At 37.1% G+C, this 13,254-nt stretch overlaps 1 protein-coding gene across 1 annotated transcript; it reads left to right on the top strand.

Annotated features, from left to right (window-relative positions):
* The first annotated feature begins 9,539 nt into the window (after positions 1-9,539).
* LOC103344391 (hydroxyacylglutathione hydrolase cytoplasmic-like) lies at positions 9,540-12,521 on the top strand. The gene is given in 8 exon segments (XM_089043665.1): positions 9,540-9,699; positions 9,839-9,961; positions 10,279-10,440; positions 10,855-10,933; positions 11,276-11,389; positions 11,668-11,764; positions 11,767-11,843; positions 12,117-12,521. Coding segments are annotated over 8 exon segments (777 nt in total). The 5' UTR covers positions 9,540-9,652; the 3' UTR covers positions 12,195-12,521.
* The last annotated feature ends 733 nt before the right edge of the window (positions 12,522-13,254 follow it).

Here is a 13,254-nt window from a genome sequence, read left to right as displayed (position 1 = left end):
AGCTCTGAAAGACTATTCCAGAACAATTCGGTTTGGCCCAGTGAAAAGCATTTAGGACTAGGTCAGAAAAGTTTACTTTTAAACAACCACTGCGCTGACAACGAAATGAGTATTCATCTTCTAGAAACTTGATTCGGTCCTTACAGTCCCACTGCCCAATCTGTAGAAACAGAACTTAGTTTTTACAGTCCCACGTTGGTATTTCAAAATGTGGAAAGGTTTAGGGGGAAAAGGGCTCTCCACATTCTGTAGATACTATAGCTGCATGAACATCATAATGTTATTCCATACTACCAAACTGAATGAGATACAACAGTACGTGAAAGGAAATACGCATGGATGTTTGGTTGACAAGAATGATTGAACAAACTTCCAGATGCATAGATAGCTAATACTATACTTACGCCACAAAGAAAATGAAACCAAGAGACAAACTTTTCCTTTCATATAGACAAATTTAAATCAAACAGGACTAATGATTTAGAAACAAATTCCACTAGTGGATATGTTTTTACACTAGGAGGAGCATCCATATCTTGGAAATCTAGTAAACAAACTTGTATAGCCCGATCAACAATGGAATCGGAATTTGCAGATTTAGATAAGGCTGGTGAAGAAGCCAAGTGGCTTAGAATTTTTTTGGAGGATATACCTATTTGGCCTAAGCCTGTGACGGCTGTTTGTATACATTGTGGTTGTATGGCTGTTCAAGCAAGAGCCAAAAGTAATGCATACAATGGAAAGTCTAAACATATTAGACGAAGGCATAATACAATCAAGCCGTTGCTCTCAAATGGAATAATTTCCATTGACTATATAAGGTCAAAACAAAATCTTGCGGATCCGCTTACAAAAGGCTTGACAATAGAGCAAATCAAACAAACATCGAGGGGAATGGGATATTTAAAGCCAATTCAATAAATGAATCGGCCTAACGGAAACCTAACCTAGCTTATTGGAGATCCCATGGTCTAGGTTCAATAGGCAAACTGTTAGACATGATTCAAATAAGCTAACACACTTATATCTCATTCCTATGATGGAAAGAAGTGTGTTTCTCGGAAAGGAAAAAGTCTATTAGGGTACGAAAGTTTAATGATGTTGATGTCTTAAAATCAAGATGAATAGACCAGTCTATTCTTAGTCAACATTACCTATGTAGGAGTAAATGTGGGGTCGCATTTATGAGAATGAGATGGCTAAATTCTCTAAAGCTCCTATGAATCCATGATTTGTTCATGACCAAAATGAACACAAACGTATGAATAAGTGGTATGTTAAGATGTAACATATGTGATACTTGTTGTCTCGGTTTACTACAATAGGTGAGCAGCTTCAAGATTTTATATTCATCGCCCACCTAGTAAATCCGATAAGTATTCACTAGGGTAGGTTCAAGTCCAAAAGACACCTCTCCTGATGTGTGTTATATCTAAGTTTTCTCTCAAATATGCACATTATAATTTTCCTATACAAATGTGGGGTATTGTTAGAGTTTATATAGGAAAATACACTTGCATTTAGTCCCACATTGAAGGAGTTGTTTTTTTTGGTTTATAAGCACCATGACTTTAGAAATACTAAATAGGGTATGGGCCTAGTGGGCCCTCACTGGTTTGGGCTTGGAATATTGTTGAGGCTCAAAAAGTCATGAAGCACAAACATTCAAAGCCCAATATAACATATAATGTTGGTCATGCGTTAATTCAAGCGTATTTGGAATTAATTTATTAAATAAATATATAAATAGTGTACATGCCATGCCAATAAATAATACATTTTTCATGTCAATCACTCCACCTGCCTCACATGAACCAAGTCATGTGGTTTACGGGCTTGTATGGTGGATTGTGTGGGTGTTACAAGATCCAGGCCCAGCTCTGGATAATGGAGACTTTGGGCCTACGGAGCACCAAAGTCCAAGCCCATTACTTAGAGTTTCCAATGGGTGAGTAAATGAGATATTTTTTCAATCACTTCTTTTTTACCCATAGGAAATAGTCATTTTCCAAATGCCTAGCTTTACCCGTTGGAAACAAGCCTTTTCCAGTACTTCTTATTACCCACTGGAAACAATCCACTTCCAACACTTCCTTTTACCCATAGGAAATAGTCATTTTCCAATGCCTAGAGCTTTACCTACTGGAAAATAGCATGCCCGGAAGCTTCCATTTAACATTGAAATAAATGTTCTCCAAGACTTTTTACCTATTGGAAATAAAGGAGAGCCTTCACCTTCTATAAATTAGGAGGCATTTCTCAGCCAAAAGAAACCCATCTTGGTTGTTGCAAGCTTCTTAACAACCATGAAAACTCACCTTTCTTCAGCTACCGCAAGCATTCCAGCAAGAACTTTTAATTTTTCTTCAAACACTTCACTTTACTGCTGTAAGCATCCCAGCAGCCATCAACTCCCATAAAGCATCACCTAGCTCCAAGCTTTAAACACCAAAGCCTTCAAACCTCAAGCTTTTCCTTCCATCTCCCCTCTTGAAACTCTTAAATCCCTATAGCCATAGCCACAAACAACAAATTATCAACATCAAACTCGAACATATCCAACACCGCCAAACACATGCATTCTCATTTGCTAAACTAGTGGGTCTTTAGCCCCACACTCCAAGCTCTCATGCCAAGCCCATAATCTCATATCAACATCGTCATCTTCAACTATTCGTCGAGCTGTTGGAAACGCTAACACGAAACACGCAATCACCGAAGAAGAACAAAGTACTCCCTCGACTTTCTTCCTCCCGTGATACTTTTGGGCCTAGTTCTCACTAACTGCATAAAGGCAATAAGTCTCTTCATCACTCTATGGCGATCCAAGAATCAACAAAGCCCGGATGAGCCTTCGGATCAAAAAGACCCCAACAAATATATACATATTTAAGTGGTATGTTAAGATGGGCCTTGGGACAACATTATCATTCTCACACATAAACACTTTCTGAGAGAAATCATATCACTATTCGCTAGAAATAAAAGCCACAATGCTTAGGTTTTGATTTGTGATAGTTTAATCCTAATGGACAGACTCCTATTTTGTAATTTATTCTACTGTTGTATTAATTTGATTATATTTATATAAAGTATATTTCGTTTTGTTTATTATTCTGTTACTTGGTATTATACTGATTGTTCTCCAACAAGTGTAAGAGAAAATCTATGTTCATTTACTAGACAGTCTTCTCCCACACAATTTACAAGTGCGATTCTAAAGACTATTTTTTGACATGATGCTATAATTATTTTATTGTCATATATTACAAATTTACATCAAGATTGGCCTGCTAACAGTTAGCAATGAAATTTGTTGATAAAGAACTGAACTTGTTACGTTTGGTACGTACACACATAAATCAAGGATGGGACTTACCACATTCTGTAGATACTATAGCTGCATGAACATCATAATGTTATTCCATACTACCATACTGAATGAGATACAGCAGTACGTGAAAGGAAATACGCATGGATGTTTGGCTGACAAGAATGATTGAACAAACTTCCAGATGCATAGATAGCTAATACTATACTTACGCCACAAAGAAAATGAAAACAAGAGCCAAACTTTTCCTTTCATATAGACAAATTTAAATCAAACAGGGACTAATGATTTAGAAACAAATTCCACTAGTGGATATGTTTTTACACTAGGAGGAGCATCCATATCTTGGAAATCTAGTAAACAAACTTGTATAGCCCGATCAACAATGGAATTGGAATTTGTAGATTTAGATTTAGATAAGGCTGGTGAAGAAGCCAAGTGGCTTAGAATTTTTTTTGGAGGATATACCTATTTGGCCTAAGCCTGTGACGGCTGTTTGTATATATTGTGATTGTATGGTTGCTCAAGCAAGAGCCAAAAATAATGCATACAATGGAAAGTCTAAACATATTAGACGAAGGCATAATACAATCAAGCAGTTGCTCTCCAATGGAATAATTTCCATTGACTATATAAGGTCAAAACAAAATCTTGCGAATCCGCTAAGAAAAGGCTTGACAAGAGAGCAAATCAAACAAACATCGAGGGGAATGGGATATTTAAAGCCAATTCAATAAATGAATCGGCCTAACGGAAACCTAACTAGCTAATTGGAGATCCCATGGTCTAGGCCCAATTCACACAGAACATGCTGTATTTTGGACCTTTTGTCTTGGTTTTACGAAACAGACTCTCGAAAACATATGTTGCTGTTTTTTTAAAATAAAAAATAAATAAATAGTATAGCGCAGGGCTATACGCTTTGAAGATAATACATTTCAAGAGAGTACGCCGCCTCGCTATAATCGGGTATTTCTAAACTTTGAAAAGTAGTATACAACGACTATACTATTAAAATACATTAGACTTGGGGGCCAAGATCGAAATGGCCCACACAACAAGGCACCTGAGTCGCAGAAAAGTCAATCGCTCAAATTCAACCTTATCGGTATATAATACATAATATTTAATTATCAAAAAGATGACCTTGGAACTTGGGGCACTTGGGCATTTAAGATTTAAATTAATTATTTAGTTTAGAAATAATAATTTTTTTAAATATAATTAATTAATTCAGATTAGTTTAATTAATTACAGTGGGGGCCTATTTTGTTATTATTTTTATTTCTAATAATAAATAGTATAATATATTGCCGTTAATAATCGTGTTATACACGTACATGCGTATTTTACAATAATACTTCTATTTTCCAGACACGCAAGGAACGTACAATATAATGATAAAAGCGGATTTTCCATGTTTAATACACGTGTTTTTACACAATTGTTAACAATACACACTAAATTCACACAATTTTACATATTATTGAATAAAAATAATATATATTGAAATATTATATAGTGACCAAACTTTATGATCATTCATATGCTTGGTAGTAAGGTAAGTTAGCCCAAGATAGACGGATGATGGATGTTTCGATAAGACCGTTGGTTTTTTGTGATCATCCCTCGTTCTAAACTCCAAGTCCGCTGGCAATTTGGTTCTTTCCTTCTTTATGGTGGCTATCGACACCTTGCTTTGCAGCACGAGGAGAGTCAAGTCACATTAATGGTGATAACCTCTTCACTTATGTGGGGTAATTTTGTAACGGTTACCGATCCCTTTTTAACTTTGAGTGAGACTTTGACTTTTGGGCTTTATTGAAATTGTGGGCTTTGATCAATTTCTTTCTATCTTGATGGGCTTTTAAGCATAGACAAATCTTTTTCCCAAATAGAAACAAAAAGGGTGATGGGCTTGGGCTTATGAAAATATTCTTTTGAGGAGCAAACCATTTTTTGTATATTTACCAAAATTGGGTACAAATATTGCCCTCTGGTTTTAATGGGCTTTTCTCATTAATTGTACCTCTCTCATGTCACTTGCACAAAAAGAATATTTTCTAGTAAGTGCGACACAATAAAAGACAGAAAGAATCGTCCTATCATGTCTGGCATTAAAATTCGGCCTGCTAAAAGGAAAAGAAAAAACTTCCCAGCTTCTTATTTTCAAACTTCTTCTTCCTGAGAAAACTGACACTAAACTTCCTCTGCTCTTTCTACTTCCTAGTACTAGTTGTTTTCACATTTCTCAAACCTTTTCCATGGCTCCGGAAAAATTGAAAACCACCAAAGTTTCCACTGGTATTCCTGAATGGATTTCTAAGTAAATGTGACAAACATGCGGCTGGGCCAATCGGTCTTGGCTCAAGAACGGTCTTCGTGGTGCTTTCTTTCTGCCTCCTGAAGTTCTCTTTCAGCATCCTCCTCTTCTTCAATCTGATCAAGACTATCAAAATCCTTGGTTGTAGCCATTGCTTTCACAAACGGATCTCTCAGCTCGGCTATCAGTCCACCACCAACTTTGGACTTTTCTTCATCACCAATCAGAAATAAGCGCTGGTCAGGCCCTGATGCCATGGGAATGTCAACTGCCAGTAGCTTTATATCATACTGCATAAGAAGATGGCACCCAAATGCTTCAATAAGAAAAACTTGACTGTCCAAGTACCCCCCAAGTCATAAAATAAACAATATACAGGTTTTCAACAGTCCATCTACTAACTGACTAATGTAAAGCATCAATATGGGGCAGAGCATGCACTCAATCTGCTTCGCTTGAGAGGCACACACGCTGTGGAGGAAGCTTTTACCAGAAGAATCACAGTAGCAGATACAAACACTGCAGTATACGTTTACCAATACAACATTCTTGTGATGTACATTTCTCTACACAATCAACCGGGGCATGAAACTAGTTTAGTTTCAACTTCCATCTGATTCCATTGTCCCAAGTACGAGAAGGCATAAAGGCACAGCCGGCCCACATACATCCTAAATGAAGTGATGTTCAATTCTTATTACACCCATATGCGTTTTCTCAGTACGCTTCTGAACTATTGGAATCTAAAACAAATCAAATCCTAAAGCCGTGCATATCCACCATTTGAGTCGTGGATGCCAATTTCAGAAACAGATAGAGAGGGAAACAAAACTGGCTTGCTTGCAGAGCCTTCTCTTCGCTCCCTACGATAAGAGATATTATGGGACTATTTATGGGGATTCCAATGAGAGCACGAAGGTCTTGCACCCGATTCCAAATTTCCCTTCTACGCCATGTTTCCTTTCTTGCTACAATAAGAGCAGCTGCATGGTTATATTTGTATTGTTAACAAAGGGAATAACTTCAATAAAGATAAGAAAGTAAATGCTATAATCATGGCATGTGAATAATGCACAGCATTTTCATTTCATATTTGCTAACTACTATAAACCTGCATTTACAAATTACAATATCTGTTATTGTTACTAAGAAAAAATTTCTATGGTGTATCAGGGAAATGCAATGATGATTTCTGCCGCAGCTGTCTCGATAAGGACTCTCATTATTATAATAATAATCATAATTGCATTTCCCTGATAAACCCTAGTCGCTAGTCTACACTAGCCTGCTATCCTGCTTTTAATTTTATTTTATTTACAAAAATCAGATCAAGCGCTCGCTCTTCCTCTTTTCTTGGCCCCCAATCCCTCACTGAACTTAAAGATCACACCCTAGTTCGTCTGCACTAACTGGAGACACTACATCCAAACTAAGATAACTAAATTAGCAATTTTCTTAAGTAAACTTTATCAACAAGGACAAAAGTGAGATGGAAAAGGACAAGGAAGAGGGGGGCATAACTGCTGAATTACTTGTCCTTACACAAGAAAAGTTGGCTCAAAATAAAGTAATTCACATATAAAATGGCAAATAACATCATGCGTACGTCAATCAAACAAATTGGAGAGAAAATTTCTAAAGTATTTCAAATAACGGGTGTGCTCTATATTCAAATATATATATATAGATTGGGCACGAGCTCCGTGGAAGGAAGAGCGCGTGGACTATTCCTTTGAATTTGTAACGTGGCATGGGGTCCTTAATCGAGCCGTTGATGTTAATGACCTTTGGTCGACTCCATCGAGGGTGTTGATGTTTTAATCGTGGTCGGCTTCATGACCTTGGTACTGTGGAAAGTGCATGCTGCTCGAATTGACACATCACAGAGTCGCTTGGGCTTTACAATCCATCGAGACAGAGTCAATCCACCAGTATTTTGATGTAGTGTCCCTAGTGCAAACTAACTAGGGTGTGATCTAAGTCTGAGGATGGGGGCCAAGAAAAAAGAGGAGAGGGCAGAGCGTCAGTCTTATTTTTGTAAATAAAATAAAATTAAAAGCATGAGGTTAGTGTAGACTAGCGACTATGGTGTATCATGGAAATACAATGATGCTTTTTGAGCCGCAGCAGCCTGACAAGGACTCTCTCTATTATAATAATGTTTCAAGTGAGGCACTTCAGGTAACACTTTGTTATGCATTGTCAATGTTTTGTTAGAATCAAATGCGGAATTCAGTGGATTTGGTCGGTCCATGTCTTGAGTCTGACCAGGAACAAAAGATCAAGTGAATGTTGTTGGCACTTGTTCAGCCATTTAAGCAAAGTTCCATTAAAACTCAAGTTGGATAATATAAAAAAGTACATCATATTATAGCAGCATCACTCGTCGATGTGAAATGAACCTAACGCGGTCCACCATTCTTTGACTCTTTCTTTTTTTTTTTCTTTCTTTTGTGATTATCTTCCCCTAAAATTGGAACTTTATAATTTTATAATACACAAACTATAGGCGTTTGGTGTGCATAAAGAAACACATGTGAAATGAATTCAAATATCCTTCTCAGGGGAAGATTTCTATCTCAAGTTCGGTAACACTGAGAAAGGACTATAAATATCGTTTTATTTGTTTTCTCATGTTTGGTTTGTGCAGGAAATGAAAACATAATGTGTATTGATTTTCAATTATACCCTAAATTAGAAATATGCAAAAGGTAACTTATGTTAACCTTTACACGTAACTAATAGGGGCAGATTGGTCATAAAATACAATTAATGTTTGCCTTGATTTTTCATGAGAAAGGAACGAGATGGAGGGCATACTTCATTTTTCCTATGAAGCAAAAATGAATTTTCCAAGCGTGATAAATGAAATAATTACTCGTGATAAATGAATTTTCCAAACGTATCCTTCCCAGCAAATTTGGTCATGTATTTGTTGCAAGCAATCCTAGCTGCCTCAAGTGCCTCACTTGAAACATTCTCTTTTTCCCAACTCACAAGATGGACGCAGAAGGGAAACTCATCAACACCTTTCTTCTTCATTCCAACATTATAAATTCTGATCTTAGGATCAGGCACACCGCGACAGAAACGTGACTTCGGGTATGGCTTGTTCTTAATCTGCCTATAACACCTTGCAGGCCCTACAACAATAACAGAGCATCCAAAAAATCATCATAAAAACATGATTATATCAAACTTACAGACAATAAAGAATTCACTTTGCCAAATTCAACAATTGAAATTAGAATCTGAATAAAATATATATCAAACTTATACAACATTGACAACGACATTTGCTAAGATTGCCACAACAATTGGCTTGGGCCAAAAAAAGGTTCCAAAATAAACAACTCACAAAAACAATTGGGTCTTAGAAATTACATTTGTGCAACGGTTAAGATGTCCTCAACGTTTAAATTCCAATACCAACGTTAGAAAATAAACCGATAACATACAACAAATCCCATTTCTGTATCAAAAATAGCTTGATAAAAACACAGAAACGATTCTTTTGACAACGAAATTCATCTCGCGCCAATAAAACGGTAAACGCAATCAGATCTTTAAACAAAAAATTAGATAGATACATGTATAATACATCAATGGGCGAAGAACGAAGAAATAAATGAGGGAAAAATAAGATGAATGCAAGAGAGAGTCACTCACTCCTCCCCATGGCGAGCTCCTGATTCTCCTCCTCCTGTTTGCGCTTCCGGTAAGAAACCCACGCCAGAACCCTATTGCGGGCTTTTTGTACTCGGTGCTCCATACATTTCAGTTCGGGTCGACCCAGGTTCAATTTTTTTTTTTCCTTCACGTCGGGCTGTCTACTCATCTGGCGTGCTGGCTGGCTTGGCTTTGCGACACGTGTCAACTAAATCAGACGTGGCGAAATCAGACCATTTTACGGTATTTGCATTTCCTCACTGCTCTCTGTGGACTGTTCAATCAGAAGCCAGAGGTTTCCAGAAGAAAGAGACCATCAAACAACGGAGATGAAAATCCACCACGTTGCTTGCTTAGAGGACAACTACGCATACCTGTGAGCCAAAATCCCTCTTTTCATCTCAATTTCTGATTATCGTTTTTATCAGGGTCTTTCTACTTTCTAGCATAATTAATTTAATTGTAAAATTGTAATTGTTAATGGTGATTATGGCTTGCTGGGTTTGGATTAACAGAATCATTGACGAGAGTACCAAAGAAGCTGCAGCTGTGGATCCAGTTGAGCCTGAAAAGGTTCTTAAAGCAGCTCAAGAACATGGCGTTGATATCAAGCTCGTCCTCACCACTCACCACCACTGGTGTGTAAATGTTTGCATCGTTTTCATCAAATTTACCATTCAATCACTTATATTCACACCCGTGTGCTTTATTTCTGCATACCCATTACTCATATTCAACTGCAACATAACATGTCACTGCAAAATTATTATATGTATTATATTTGTTTTGGATATAAGTGCCAGCAAATAGGTACTTGGGGTTCATATCTTACTTGGGTAATAATCTGACAGGCCAAGATTGTATTGAGCATCTTAGTTTGGGTAAATGTAAAGATTAGACTTATGGGTTAGTTGCCTCTGTTTTAAGTGTTTTTGCTGCTGCATTGATGTGGTAGGGATCACGCTGGTGGAAATGAGAAGATAAAGCAGCTGGTGCCGGGGATTAAGGTATATGGTGGTTCTATTGATAATGTAAAGGGCTGCACTGATAAGGTGGACAACGGTGATAAGATTTCTCTCGGGGCTGATGTTCATATATTGTCTCTTCACACACCTTGGTATGCATCTTCCTTGCAGATTTGTCTTTCATTAATGTGTAATGTTCTTAAGTCTGCTATACGACTGATATTTTTTTAGTCTCTTTGGAGTTTGACTAATCTACCTCTTTTTGGACTGTAAAGAGCAACAACAGCATATTATTGCCTTTCTGGCACACAAATGTTCTCAAGTTTTTCTTTTGTTTGGGATTAAATGCATCATAGTTCTTTAACAAAAGATATCCTTGATCCTTTATAGCATGATATGATAGAGAATTTGAATCTAAACCTGGCAAGAAAAAGAGGGCTATAGGACCGTGATCATTAGATTAGGTATTGCTTCCATGCTATCTTAGCTTAGATGATTTAACTTTATGTATGTCTTTCCTTTTTATGTTTTTAATTATATTCTTCTCCTGAACTTGCTCTCACCAGCCACACTAAAGGTCACATAAGCTATTATGTGACTAACAAAGAGGGAGATGACCCAGCTGTTTTTACTGGAGACACATTGGTAAGTTGAGTGAAGGAGCTTTACTTTCTTTGAAATCTGAAATCAGTGACAGATGTCATGAAAGGCCTCTTAGGGTACCTGGTTTCCGTAGTCTTAAGTTTATTTGAATGTGTTGTGCTGGAGACATGGGTTATTGTCTTGCAGGATGAAGTCGATGTCACATCTGTCCCCCTATGTAGTAATGCCAAATACTTAGAAGTTTGGAATACTGAAACCTTTTTTATGTTCTTAGGAACATTTAGGCTGTAATAGGGTGGTTCTCTGAATCTCTTTTAATTTACTAGATTTATGTCTATTTATAAGGATGCAAGCAGTTAACTGTGGTTCCTGCTCTATATGTAGTTTATTGCGGGTTGTGGTAAATTTTTCGAAGGAACAGCAGAACAGATGCATCAGTCGCTATGTGTGACTTTGGGTTCATTGCCAAAGCCAACACGAGTTTACTGTGGCCATGAGGTAAAAGAAGATTCTGGATTTCTTTGTGTCTTGAAATTTTACTCAATGACGGGACATTATTAATTGATGATGTTTACAGGCCCCAAAGTTTGATGTACTTAAACAATGCAATCTATTTCCTTCTCCTGATCAAGGATGAATTGGGTTGTTTATTTTCCAATTTAGTTCCAATGATTATCATAGTTTATAACTGTCATATTCATTCAATTGTTGTTGTATATGCTGTATGTCTTTCAGTCCGTAAGGCAAAGGTAATGATTTGATTGGTATTGCTCCAGTACACAGTGAAGAACTTGCAATTTTCTCTGACAGTTGAACCAGACAATGAGAAAATAAAGCAGAAGTTATCATGGGCACAGAAGCAGCAGGAAACAGGCCTCCCACAGTTCCTTCAACCATTGAGGAAGAGATGGAGATGAACCCTTTTATGCGGGCTGATCTACCAGAGCTTCAGGTTTGCGTATTCTCCTTTAAGTTGATAACCATATCATGGTTTTCAATTGAGAAAAAAGTAGTAAGTGAATATTTGGAAACTGATGTAGCACAGTTTGTTACTAAATTTGAATTGAAATGATTAAGAAGTTGGTATTGTATTGTTCCATGTTTATACAACTTTCGGTTTTTGCCAACTCTAGCATGACCAACTGCAGCATGCTCGCTTTCAATAGCCAACTCGCGCCATGCATACATACGGCTTCCTTACGTAGATGTTTAACTTGTTTTACAGGAGAGGATTGGTCGCAAAACTGCTGTTGAAGCTCTGCGTGAAATAAGGCAGAGGAAGGACAACTGGAGGATAATTTGATGGCTTTAACATATTGCCGTTTGTGCCATCTTTGTTTCTGTTTTTCCTTCCAATGGGTTTGCAGAATATTGTTTAAGAGAGACAAAGCCTTCTGTTATTGTTGCTTGTTGGCTGGGCCAAGAATGTTTCTAACATATGTCCCGTGTGCTTGGCGTAGATAAAAGATAATGCAACTAGTACAGTTCGTGTGATGTGTATTGCCTTTAATTTTTGTTGATTTTGGACAACCGACCGCATGAGATGCCACCCAAGCCAATTTAATTAAAGCAATTTCAATGGGTTGGTCCTTGTGCATAATGAAGAGCCTTTTCTTCTCTTACAAGTAAATCATAATTCCGATATTGTATCAAATTATGATTTTTCTTCTTTTGTGTATATATAAAAAATGACCATTACTAAATAAAAGCATACAAACAAATAGACAAGGCTTAGAGCAGTTATCAATGATGAGTCTTCTAAGCAGCAGCAGCAGCATGACGAGCCGACAAGGTGGTGCTCTTCTTCATCTCCTTCCACTACTCCCACATGGATGGGACAGAAATGATGGCTTGCTATGGCAACTCCTAGCCCTTCTGTGAATAACTCTGCTAAGGGTTGATTCAACTTGGTCGTTTCATTTCTCTCTCTCTAGATATTATAATAATATTTGTAGGAAAATATCATTAGGAACTTTACATCAATATTGGGGGTTTTACCGGCTCTTTGTCTAACATAATCTCATTCTCAGTACACTTATGAACTAATTTCACTCTCTCTCTCTCTCTCTACACATTTTTCTAATTTCACTCTCAAAAAAAGTAAAGCTTTTTATTATTTATACAAAGTTCAGTAGAAAATCAAGGCTCACTCACTCTCTGTTGAAACTAATCTAACGATTTTAAATGATACATGAAACAGATCGAACGGTTTCTATTAAAAATTTCTATAGTGCCTAATTAGAACGACCAACTATGTGTACCAAATTTCCCTTCTACGCCATGTTTCCTTTCTTGCTACAATAAGAGCAGCTGCATAGTTATATTTGTATTGTTAACAAAGGGAATAACTTCAATAAAGATAA

This window comes from Prunus mume, unplaced genomic scaffold, assembly GCF_029339155.1.
Source record: "Prunus mume cultivar Tortuosa unplaced genomic scaffold, ASM2933915v1 scaffold11, whole genome shotgun sequence".
Taxonomy (NCBI): Eukaryota; Viridiplantae; Streptophyta; class Magnoliopsida; order Rosales; family Rosaceae; genus Prunus; species Prunus mume.
The sequence above is the reverse complement of the archived record's forward strand: the minus strand, read 5'-3'. Positions and strand labels throughout refer to the sequence as shown.